Source organism: Oreochromis aureus, linkage group 16, assembly GCF_013358895.1.
Source record: "Oreochromis aureus strain Israel breed Guangdong linkage group 16, ZZ_aureus, whole genome shotgun sequence".
NCBI lineage: Eukaryota > Metazoa > Chordata > Actinopteri > Cichliformes > Cichlidae > Oreochromis > Oreochromis aureus.
In genome coordinates, this window is record NC_052957.1 from 25,720,182 (window position 1) to 25,733,294 (window position 13,113).

The following is a 13,113-nucleotide window of genomic DNA, read 5'->3' on the forward strand; positions in this document are numbered from 1 at the left end:
CGATGTCCTCGTATATGTTGAAACTTGGATAATCATGATTATTAAACTGACATGCTAACATTTTATTAGAAATAGAACACTAAATACAAGAAAATCAAGCAGATTAAAAATAAACACAATACAATTAATACAATTAACAATAGGATATATAATCTTCAGTATCAGTTTATTGTGACATAGCAAGTGTTTACAAAAGAGTGACATAATGCCAGAGTAACAGCACTTTGAAATAATGGGCTGGTATAGTTTTATAATTTGACAATGTTTAAACAAACAGTATTGAACGCTTCATCTGGCAACCCCGTCTATACAAGGTACCGTATGATACATGGCATTTTCAATTGGTAACTTGCAAAATTGGCAATATACAAACTCATCACATTAAAAGTTAGAAAAAATGTCATTATTACTGTTCTAGAAATCCTATTTATATATACACACTTTTACACACATGGATATCGTTCTGTTACATGCACAAATGAGGCCCGTCGTTACAAATTATTCTGGCACACAAAAATCAAAACAATTGTCGTTTAAAAGATATTGTGTAATCACATCACAAAATTGAGCTCACCATATCAAATCAACAGAAAAGAAAGTTATTACTAGATTTTTTTTTTTATATAAGCACCACTGGATGTTTGAATTACAAAGGGGTTGACTTTCTTGCATTTCCTCTCTGTCACATCGTAATGGCACTGGTATCTAAAAGTTGTCACTGCTACCGATCCCTGCACACACTGTTAAAGCCCTGGAACTGACCATGCATTTATTACTAAATACAGATTTTTAGCCCATTTATGGTTTTCTCGTTTGTCAGACTTTATCATCATCATCTCCTGGAGTGCAGTACAAGAACATTATTTATGACTTTACGAATTCTACAGATTGCTTTAAACCTCACTACGGGTAGCAAAACTGGGCCAAAGGGACCTCAAGTGCCTTGACACCTCATACATTTCTCCTCAGCTCATGACTGAGGTTTTGAAACTAATTTGTGAAAACACAGTTAAAATAATGTTAACTTAAGATGCATTTACAAATGATTTCAGACCAGTTTGTCAGAAGATTTCAGACAAACTGGAAATCGTGACTCAAAGTCCACACTCTGTCACGCAATGGCAAATGAACTAATTTCATGTGTAGATGAAGAGTGGGAAACATAACAAAGCTAATAAGTGGACCAAATGACTTCTAGATGAGTATAAAGATCACAAGTGTGAGCTGAAGGACATTTTTTAAATTTCCCTTTCTAGCTTTTGAAGTTTTCATGTCAGCATCTTTCCCACTAAAAATGCCTCAAACTTTTGATAACAGAGGATTCCAGTAATGTTCTGGTTGAAATGAATGAATGACTGAATTGACATAAGAAATAATCAAAACTGTGCTTTAATTTCTTGACTTTTAAAAACCATTACCTGCTCGAGGTTCTGCTCATTTAGAATGATTTTCATAACAAATTTATTTCACAACAATATAACATTTGTTTTAACAGAAACAGTTGATATAAATATTGTACCACTGCTAAAACCCCCCACAATGTTCTGTTAAAACAAATAAAGCTTTCTTATGAAATACATTTTATTTTGAAAGTCATCCTAAACAATGGGAATAGGGTTCTCAAATTCCATGAGCATAGACAAAAGATATGTTTAAGAACCCTAACAAAGTTTTCCAATGACAAAATTATGAAACTGATATATCTTGTGGACCCCGAATGCTTTCAACAGACTCGCTTTTGTCTACAAACACTACTGATCCTAAAGAACACTCCAAAATATAACATCTCCATTAAAGGCCTTTTCTCATACACTAGCTGCCATGACGGTGGTAGGCCCGGTGGATAACATGAATACACACATACATTTCTTTCAATTATACACTGATATATGTTACAAATATGCAAAGTTGATTTTCATACAAGCCATAAGAACATTTTTTTCATATCAAACAAACAGGAATACATGAGTTCTACACATGCTGTAGAGTCTATGTACAGTAATATAAAAAAATAAACACACAAATACATACACATATCTGTTCAAAAACCACACACAGTCCCACAAAGTGATCTCCTCTTGACGGAGTGTACATCTTCCCACGTTATTAGAGTTAAACTCATGTTACTGTAGCCTTTATCTTCTGTAGATTTCACCAAGGATCCAATCTGCTACATATCCAGAAATGACCCGCAATCTTATGGTGTCACAATTCATATTTTACCACCATTTAACAGACATTGCAAAATGGAAATAAGATTAAAAAACAAAACAAAACAAAAGTTAATTATTACTTTTGATAGTATCGCTTGTGTTACTTGGGTTTGTTTCCTTCTTTTAATCGTCTAAAATTTTGTTGTAAGAGCATTTTACTCACTAAATTAAGAGCATGCATTGGCAAATACACACAATGTCTAAAAATTTAAATTTTTCCTTAAGCTAATGAATAAAATGCTCCCAGAATTACTAGGAATCTTTACCAAAACTATAAAAACATAGTCTAGATTGTAACAAAAATACTGTACCTTTAAAACAGTACTGCTAATGATCTTTCTGTAGTAGTGACAATCATCATGTTGAGAAAAAAAAAAGCAGTGAATAGAAAATTGTAATATTACCATTTCAATATATAACACATACGACTGCGGCAATCAACTTTCTGCTTGGACCTACGTAGCTCCACTTTCTTCCTTTTTGGCAGTTGGTAGCATCATTAAAAATATTTAGAAAACAAAGAAGGATTGTTTGTGCCTAATTAGCTGTAGAGTCCCCTTTACAATGTGGTTCACATAAAGGAGTGGATCAAGTAGAAATTCATGTTTCATTCAAAGCCTTTAACTGCAACTGACTGGGTTCGCCTGGCACAGCAACATCTTGGCTATTTTCCAGAAAGTAAAAAAAATAAACTAAAATGTACAGCCGGAAAAATATCAATTGACAATTATATATATATATCAATAAAAAAACAAAGACAACCAATGCCCCCCGCCCAAATTCTTTTTAAAACAAGCTTTGTCTTCTTGTCAAAGTTTTGGCCAGTAAACATTTTGACTACCTTGAATGTGAAGTTGTGCCACTGCAACATAACCTCTTTTGGCAAGTTTCCATTGAATCACATATTAGGACACAGTAAAAATAGTTCTTGCCTTACAGTTTGACTGTATTTGCACCGGGCAAATCAAACAGCAAGTGACAGCTACAACAGTGACACTCCAAGGCCAACTTAAAGATGGCATTATTGCTTACATAGTAAATGCAGGACTCTACGGGAGTCCAGTGAGGCCAAAAAATAAACTGTTTTTCAACAACTGAACCTTGATTCAAGTACAAAAACAAAAAACAAATTTGAACTTGGAAGAGAGATAGTGAAAGTACCTCAGTAAACCATTATGAATGATTTGCATCTTCAAGTTGGCCTGGAAGTTGAACGTTTGTTTTACTCAAAAAACAAAGAAAAAACAAAACAAGCAGATATCAGGATTCCTTCTTATTGTCTTTTTCCTGTGAAGCAACATTAGAGTAAATGATATGGGCATCAGCCAAAACTATGACAATAAAACTCAGGCTCGTACACAAAGCAACATGTTAACCACTGTCATATGCTTGTCATTGCGATCTGTATTGTAATTGCCTATGAAGTATCATTTAGCACTTTTACAATTTTTCTCATTAGACCTTGATAACAGTACACAACTTTTGTTTTTTTAAATTTATTGTAATAACAGTCTTCTGGATTGAGCAATTTTGTGGGGGTGGGGATAAAGACCAGGCAAGGGCAAACCGGAAGGCCAGGTAGACAGAAACAGTCAAAGCATTTGAAAGGTATTGAAATGCTACTTGGCCCAGTGTGGTGTTCAGGAGCAACTACTCTGATTTATGGCAGTAAAGGTCTTTAAGGGCTTTAAGTTCTTCAATTAGTGTCTTGTTTTGGTTCTCCAGAACGGCCACTCGGTTCTCCAGACATTTAACATACTCCTTCTTCTTCCTGCGACATTCACGGGCCGCCTCTCTGTAGAAGGATAAGACACAATTTGGGTTTTTGTTTCCTTCTGAATGTTGGATTTGGTGGGTACTCACTGGCCTCCTCTCTAACACCTGCAATGTGAACACTTCTCAAATGTACCAAACTCTGGGCTGAAACATACTCACTACAGGGATTATATGAATCACTATTAACTTGCTATGAATACCCTGCGATTCCTGGTGCTTGCAGCCGTAGAAATGTATTTGAAGAAACTGCAAAGACATTACAAAACAAACAAACACAAAAACACACAGTCCTCCTTTTTTATACCTGTTCTTCATGAGGCGGACCTCGCGTTTTCTGGTGACCTCCTCAGTGGCACCCTGGGTCGGAAGAGCAGGGGATGAGGCCATGACTACCCCGGGAGCAATGGTGCTGGCAGGGGCTGCTCGGATCTGATAGGCCTGAACGTCACCTGAGGCAGCTAACAGGCAAATTTGACAGAAAGCAAATGTTTAATTTGGCCTCTTAATGAACCTAGTTAACTGTTTAACTATCATGTTTACTAACGATGAACATCCAAATGTTTTTGTCTTTGCTGCCAAAGACAAAAGAATGGCTTGAAGAATGGCTGTGCTCATGGATAATAGACTGCCACTCTTACCTTGGACCACCACCTGGTTGCTGGGAACCAGTATCTGCTGGCCGTCACTGGTCTGTGCATACTGCAGTATAGTGGCACCAGGCTGAGCTGCTGCTGCTGCATTGGTCATAGTCAGAGTCTGAAGGCCCTGTACTCCATCTGTACCATTATTGGCCAGCTGAATGGCTCCACCCTGTGTGATTGCAACTATTTGTTCAGAGAGAGGGAAAGATGACAGCGGAGGAAAATAAAAGGACAGAAAATACATTATAAATTTGTTTAATTCTTATTAAGGTATTGCCATTTTAAAATGTGGGCTTGGGTTTGGAAGCCATAAGAAAAAGTAGCTATGGTGACCTAAGGTAGCTCCTCAGTCTTCCCATAAAGAAAACATTGTGATGAATGTGCTGTCAAGTTGTTATTGTTTCTTTTAGAGTCTTGCGCTTAATCAAACATGAAGCATCAAACTGTGTTTCTGTGATGAACTCGCACAAACTGTTAAACATTTCTCGGACTGCCCTACGAACAAAAAAACTAGCTAAACAGGCCTGACTTATTGTCTCCTCTATGTGATGAATATGTGTAATATTCATAACTGCCCTTAACTCTCTTAACCCAGTTTAAGTCATTTAAAAATGCTTTAAACTGTACTGAAAACATATTTTAATACTAGTGTGATCTCCCTAAATATGTTTACAGTTATATTAGGTAACTTGAGCAGTAGTGCCAAATTTTTTGGATTACTGGGGAGATAATTTAATGCTTCACATGAAGTAATGAGGTTGATGGGTAAATTGCTTTATTTATTATAAATATTTTATATTTTAATTCCTAATTATATTCTTTTAATGACTAAAATAACTTAACATAATTTAATTACTGAGCCAAATGTCACTTACTGTATTGGCCGCTGCTGGTCTGGTAGATGGGTGTTGGGACAGTAACAGTGGTGATTGCAGGTGTGGCAGCAGCAGCAGATGAGTCTTCTTCGGCCTTTTCTTCCTCGATACGAGGGACAGCAGGTGCGTCAGACGAAAGGTCGTTCAGAATTTTCCTGTTAGGACACGCAAAAGTGGATTTACTGTCAATCCTAGTTATCCATATAAAATAGTGTATCAGCCTTAGCATGAGCGTTCAGTCAGGGCAAGCGAGACAGGCAGTGCCCTGTGAAATCTAAAAACAGACATCAGTTACCAAACTGAAAGCAAACTCTCTCTTTAAACGTCAAACAGTGTTCTGTTCCATAAAGCATCTGTTATTGCCTATTTGTATCCTTCTTGTAAATATTTATGCAGTAATATTACATTAATACAATTGCTCCCATGAAAATGTAATTTGGTATACTACTACTACTTGTTGCATTACTTTTGCATTCATCTTATTTTTCTCATAATAAGAATTTAACAATATAAATCTGAGGCTACAAGGCCACACCAACACAAATCCTAATGTGGACCCACATATGATCTTTCGCTTAGAATTTAGGTATGAAAACAAAGCTATCAGCACAAAGCAAAGGTGAAAATCAGCACAAAGAGACTTTAAAGCGTCACAGTGAGTCTACTTTAGAAACAAATAGAAAATGAGGCTTCAACCTGACTGCTCATCACTGCCTTTGTTAGCTCTTGAAGTTCAGGATCTGGCTGCTGGGCTGGGGTCTGCATTTATTCAGTTTTAACATCACTCTGGGTTCTAGGCTAGGTTAACGTTAATACGCTGACTCTGCAGATGCTTGCAAGGAGCTTGGTTTAGCACTGTAATGCAGTTGTTTCTGTCCTGGATGCAGTTTACACTTTGCACTCGTTTTTTGGGGGGAATACAAATAAAAGAAATGCCCATATCCACGCTGTAGATACACCACTATTTTCCTCCTCCCCCACACAACCTAAAATCAGCCGATTGTATTGCATGTGGAACCAATGTGCAGGATTGATAAGCAAGCAAGAAGGAATTTAACTTCTGGGAACTACTTCTTGATTCCCATCCACAGCTAATGCCCTCATTGCAACTCAAGAAACCCAAACAAAAGCAGACCCCCAAGAAGAAGCACTTGCTACATTAAAATACTCACGTATGACAAATGCTCCTTTTAACTTTAAATAATAGTGGTTATATATCTGAAATTTACAGAGCCAAATGTAAATGGTTTAGTGGCCATCTGACAGTTTCCCCCCAAAGCTTTAGACTCATCTGTGGCATAACACCACTGTCTTGAATGTCTTACTTACCTGTATGAGGGGCGCCGTGACAGGATCTCTCTGCGCTTCTGAGAGTCGGTCACACTGTCTACAGACTCCTGCGAATCCTCGCTTTCTGCTATGGTGGAGATCTGGAGCATCAATCAAAAGAACAAGACATTCATCAACACTTCATGGTTAATGATCTTGTGCTATGGCTGAATAAAAAGACAGTAAAAACACTGTACTGCTCAAGCTTCACCTGTACGGCTTGGACGTGTGGGGACTGGATTACAGATGGCTGCGCAGCCTGGATCACACCGTGGACCTGAACCGTCTGTCCGTTGGGCAGCTGTACCAGTGTTACTGTGGGACCTGTTGCTGAAGCATGTCCTGCTGTCATAGATACCTAAAATTCAGAGGTGATATGACTGAGCTATCACATGCATTTTAACACACTTCAAGATGGGCACTGAATGCACTGAAAGGAGGGGAAATTGTGTCAACATCACCATCATCACGTGATTGATACCTGCGCCAAAGTAGCAATCTGTGCCGGGGTGATCTGCTGGTTCTCCGTCTCAGTCACAGCAGTCTCTGCCCCCTGCTGAACCTCTGCTGCTGACTCCATCTTCATTGGCTAACCTGAGAGTACAGATTTGAATGAAGCTGTTAAAACGAAGCTTTTGGGGAGCTGCAGCAAACGACTCGCCAGGAAGACGACTATTACTGACTTATATGCTCCCTAACATCAGGAAAATAAAAAGGTGTCAGGTAACTACAGCTTAGAAGTGTAGAATATGTTTGAATTTAAACTTCCACTTAAATAAAAACACAAAACTGGATGACTCAGAATGAGTCACCAAGGAGTCAATAACAGTAAACATAACAACAGTTGACAACCACTGGCCATCTGAGTAAAGAGGTTTAAGATCATTCTCTTCAAAAAAATATGGCTTTTATGACGCTAATCATCAACAATAAAAGCTCCTGGAAGCTTCTTCTATACGTGTGCAACGTTCTGGTATTTAAAGCCCCCACTCCTTTACAATAAGCTGAAGGCATTTGTCGTCTTAATGTCTGAATGTAAACCCTGGTCACTTTTCTATAAAGGCAGAACTGCAATTACTTACTAGGTCAGACCTTAAAATAATTCTGCATGAATTCAAACACAGCATACCTCTGAGAGAATGGCGTCACATAGCTACTACTCTTCTGCTTCTCTACGAGTTTGTTAGCTCAGCAAAAGACGACTGTTTTGGGCAACACCAGCAATAACAGAAAAGCCCAACAGGGTTTTCAGCTCTCATGCTTTCAGTGTAGGGCCTGCTTTCAGTCGGTTTCATGGTCTCACATTTCCAGAGCTAATATTTAAAAAAAAGAAAGAAAAAAAGACTTTTCTCCCTAGATTTAAGCACAATACATTTTAAGTGGTTCCCCTGCAGGTTTCTGTATTTCAACTTATTCACATTACTACAAATGTAAATATTGTAAAATATAACTTTACAGTCAAACGTTAAAAAGGTTTTTGAGTTAGTTGTTGCAGCTGTTTATGACATACGTGAAGCATCAGAATAATTCTGTTTCTAAAGTGAGACAACTGTGCGCATTTATAAAGGAGAAGCGCCAAGAGCAGTAACTTCATTGTTCATATATGAGAAATCCAGCCCCAAATAAAGACATGATTGATCAGGATGTAACAGCAAAAAAATCCGACCGTGTCCTGTCCTCACGTCCAGGAAGGCAAGTTTGGAGCTGAGCAGTTAGTTGAAGATGAATCAAAACTGACATTCAGAACCGCTAATCAGGGTTTTTATTATTTTAATTCCATTAATACGTTTATGTATTAATACGTTTCAAACATACTACTGAGTGTGTTGTCACGTAACTTTGCCCCATGGAGGAAAAGTCAAACACTCAGCCGACTGCACAACTCAATCAATTTGTGCCAAATAACAATGCCGTGTCTGTTATTTGCTCACATTTTTGGCTTTAGTAAAGACAGCATCAGAAGAAAACAGAAAACTGCAGGAAAAATAGTTTCAGTGACTAAAAGTAACACCACATATCTGCTACAACACTTGGCACACATTCATATAACAAAAATTAACTGGATGCAGTGGGAAATGTTTGAATATTCATCCCCTTGGAAGGGTTGTTTTTACCATGTCATTACTCTGAAAAAACCCACAGACAACACTGCTTCGCAACAAGGCCTTGCTCTCCTGATGCAGGCACGACACGTTTTATCTCTGCTCTGTTCACAGAGTGAGCAGTGAGGTTTCAGTGTGACAGAGAGCAGAGCACCCTGTCAGATGAAAACTTGTGATCACGTGACTTACTGTTATTATATAAATGCAGCTGAAATCACAGCACAGCCAGGATTGTTGACATACGTCAAACGGTAAGGTATTCACAATAGCCTGACGAATCTCAATGAATAAAACCGAGAGGAGCAATAAGATAAAAGAGGCAGAAAATCATCTCTACACTCCAGTATTCTCTTTTATTCCACGGTTATTTCATCTGCTCTTCTGTTTGGGAACAGTTTTTCAATTTCAGTTTGAATGCATCCACAGATTGACATGCCCTATCCAATTATGACACGCGTATCAACGTGTCGCTTCACACTGTATTTGCCCCTGTGTGAAACTGAAAAATAACTAGCAAAGAAAGACAAAAACTCCTTTTAAGGACATGCTGCTGCTTGATTTTCTTCATGGTAGCTTCCATCATATTCAACAAACTCTGCAAAGCTTGTGACTTTTTGCTGACGTGTGACTTTCCCTGATGAGTATGACATTACACAGGCCGACGTCCTCCTTCCAACTGTAATTAAAAAAAGCAATTCCTTCATATACATGGAGTAAAAATCATCCTTTAGAAAATGTGGGACACTGTCTCAAGACGTGGGACGAGGGATAAGGAACAAAAACAGAGAAACATCTGGTCACCCGAGTGACAGAGGCTTAAAAAAATAACCAAATCACAGGTTAGGTTCTTCTTAGAGATTATCAACAATTTCATTTAATTTGTGTAATTCAGACCACGTTATTAGAGCTTCATCAACATCTTAATTTTGCTGCTGATGCCATTTTCAGGGAGTTAACAATATTAACCAATTGTGCAGGGAAGACAAAAAAATGCAGTTAAACATAAACAAGTCTAACTGCACATTTTATATATATCACATATAAGTAAAAGCAGTGTACTTTCAACAGTTTTTCTACAAGACAGAGAAATACTGCTGTAGTAACTGAAAGAAGTGTGTCAGCACAACTCTTTGGGCTTAAATTATTTCTGTAAAATTACAGAAAAAGTTCCGGGGGCTCACTAGCAAGACTGTCCTGTAATAAAAAACAAAAACAAAAAAGGAATTTCCTGTTTTTTCACATTACTGTTATTTAAATTAATAATTATTAAGTACTAAGAGCAGTATGAATGGGTGAACTGGCAGAACTTTAACAGTAGAAAAAAATCCTTTTACATTTAAAATTAAATCATTGCTTTTCTTCACATTTTCCAAAGCTGTTAAGGGGGCCGGGTTGGAGTTTTTGCCGTGCTAATTCGAGCACCTGGGCCTTATGTTTGACATCCCTGCACTAGACACTAGATTGTGCATCTGAATTGTGTTTTCATATTGTCTGCATGGGCAGGTTTTGATAAAGTTGTCCTTACAAATGTTTATGAAAGAAAATAATGTCCCAAACAATGGGATAGAAATTATTTTGTGATGATGCAATCTACTCCTTAACACATACAAAGTGAAACCCTTCCAGGGTAATTCCAAGGGGACACATGGGCGTGCCCCACTTCATCCTCAATAACAAACACACACAAACTGCTTTTATTTTGGAAAGGAAAATTATTGAAGTTCTTTTTTCTTTAATAAAATAAAAACGGTTAATGATCATGAATGGCATCTTGGGCTTCACTAACAAATCCTGATCAATTATCAGGAGGTCACACTTCAAACTCAACTTAGCTGCTCCTAACCAAAAGCCCCCACGTTAACTATGATTCTAATAACGGAGCTTTGGAGAGGTGATCCCCGCCTGACTTCAGGCGATGCAGCGAGTGTTGATCTGGGACGTGTTGTTCTTTGAGCTCCGTGATCTCACACAGTGCGTAGCTTCTCTCCGCTGCATGATTGGCTTTACACATTTCTCCCTCTGCTTTTCAAAAATCACTCGGATGCTCCGTGTGTGACAGCAGCGCCACATGGCCGGGTAACGCCCCCTCAACGCACGCCGATCAGATCCCAGGAGATGTGCCGCAATTTTTTTAAAAAGTAATGAGACCGCAGACACACAATGTGCGTTAAATCCACAGGCCCGTGGGTTATGTTTTTAACGGGCGACCAAACGCTGAGGCCTGCGATGTCACATTTCTGTGTGCACATCGACGCAAAGTCAGAGCAAAATCACTAACGACGAAAGAGCGTGGATACAAATGGGTATGCAATCATACATGTAAATGTACATATAGACATATATAAGAATAACAATTTAGTCTTTCAAGTAACGGAGAAAAACGCAAATATCGTAGCTAGTGTTTTCAGTGCGCCTTTAACGGGGGGGAAAACAGCGCAAATCTTTGCGCAGAAAGCTCAGTCAGCTATAGCATCATTTACATGTGAGCGTATTAACAAAGCTAAAGTCCGACCGCCGTTTGTGGTGTCTTAACACTCTGCCCATCCTGGTTCACTAGCAAAGCCACACATTTGCTCCGTTTCTCCCAAACAGCCGCAGACTCCCCTCCCTCCATCCTGCTACAAACACACCGCGGCGCCATGATCTCTTTGTTTGCTTCGGGCCGAACCCGACCAGACCGACACTTTCTACGGCAGTGTCCCGTCTCTGTGAGCCCCGGACACCGCTTCGTCCTTACCGATACAGTCTCCCTTCGTCACTCCCAGGCCTCCGGAGCTCCACTTTTATTCTGGCCGACACGTAAGAGCCCGCGTCAGGCTACACCTCCGCCGCGTCACCGGGAACAACAACACGGAGATTGGAGAAGGACGAGAAAGCAGATGGCGACGCTGACCGGAAATGAACGAAGTACGGACGGAAAAGGCCGGAAAATCGCGAGGATGAACGGATAGCAACGACACCCTCGTGCCCCATGAAACGTCTGGCAAAATATCTTTAAAAAAACAAAACAATAAGCGGTTTATTTGCAATTCGGTAATTACATAACAAAAGCAATAAAAATCTGTCGGCTAAATCTGGTAGTCATAAAAGTGTGTTGTAAACGTGAGGGTCGCTGGGTTCATCTAAAGCCGTATACGACGAAGTATTAGTGGCCACACTGCCTATGGTAAGACAAGCTGCTTTTTATTTTTATTTATTTATTTTTTATTTTATTTTTTTTCTATGTTTTTTTAGATATATATTTTTTTAATGTTATTAATACAAACACAATCCAGTTAACTAACTTAACTTGAAAGCCCTGTGGTTTTATCTCAAACTTATTGGGCGCTCCTCAGCCTCTCAGTGGTCCCCAGTTAGTTGTATTGATTTGTTAGTTTAGTGGAGCTGCTGTTTTTGTTTTTTTAATATTTATTAATTTTTATCAAGTGCTGCGATTATAGATCACAACTTGTATTATTAGAAATGTATTATAACAAGGTTAAATATCTAACTTCACAGGGGATTCTTTTAAAGGATTTTAACTTGTTTTTCTTTTTGTTGCAGCTCCTGTCATATTTTTGATTTATTCATATAAACTAATGAAACCTCTGCTTGACTGTAACAGGTCTGTGCTTTTACTACCACATGGTAATATAATTATGTGTTACTGAATATTTCCTGGGGCACAATAAGTCTTGTTTCTTCAAGTTATATGGTTACTGCCTCCAGTTACAACTTTGTAACATCTCATTGTGATCGTCTGTTTGTCTGAAAGGGCCTGTCTGATGTGCTGAACTACGCCTATACACTAATTCGTTGGGGATCTACAAATTAGGAAGAACATTTAAAATGAAAATCTGCAGTTTTAACTTAAGCCCTTAAAATTCTATCTATATATCTATCTTCCATTTTCTTCTACTCTTAGCATGAGGATTACACTTAGATCCATTAGTTGTTCTGGTGTTTCTTGCAGTAAGTTTCAGGCAGGTCCCAGTGGGAAACTCTTCATGAATAGATTTATCCAAAGATGAATGCTGCTTCTTGTACACAGCTGGAATTAAAGTCAGTGTCGGTACAATTCTTGCAAAAACTTTACAGCAGAACTAAAAAAAAAGAAAAAAAAAGAAAAGAAATACTACAGTATTAAACTTATCCTTACTGACACCAAAGCACAGTCTGACTCACAGTGATGGTGAAG

At 38.5% G+C, this 13,113-nt stretch overlaps 1 protein-coding gene across 1 annotated transcript; it reads right to left on the bottom strand.

The window, feature by feature from the left end:
* Positions 1–147: 147 nt before the first annotated feature.
* Positions 148–11,824, bottom strand: creb1b (cAMP responsive element binding protein 1b). Its single transcript, XM_031732942.2, has 8 exons — positions 11,674–11,824; positions 7,316–7,428; positions 7,046–7,192; positions 6,835–6,935; positions 5,506–5,660; positions 4,628–4,813; positions 4,294–4,447; positions 148–4,008 (listed from the first exon to the last, which is right to left on the bottom strand). Exons 2-8 carry the CDS (start codon positions 7,418–7,420, stop codon positions 3,864–3,866), a joined length of 993 nt encoding a protein of 330 aa, XP_031588802.1. The 5' UTR covers positions 7,421–7,428; positions 11,674–11,824; the 3' UTR covers positions 148–3,863.
* Between the last annotated feature and the right edge of the window lie 1,289 nt (positions 11,825–13,113).

What these genes read in the sequence shown, in the direction of transcription:
- creb1b (XM_031732942.2), bottom strand. Translation starts at nt 7,420, where the DNA reads ATGAAGATGGAGTCAGCAGCAGAGGTTCAGCAGGGGGCAGAGACTGCT. An exon ending in AGATTGCTACTTTGGCGCAG is followed by an intron (nt 7,193 to 7,315) that starts GTATCAATCACG and finishes TCTGAATTTTAG; the next exon opens with GTATCTATGACAGCAGGACA. An exon ending in CAACCAGGTGGTGGTCCAAG is followed by an intron (nt 4,448 to 4,627) that starts GTAAGAGTGGCA and finishes TTTGCCTGTTAG; the next exon opens with CTGCCTCAGGTGACGTTCAG.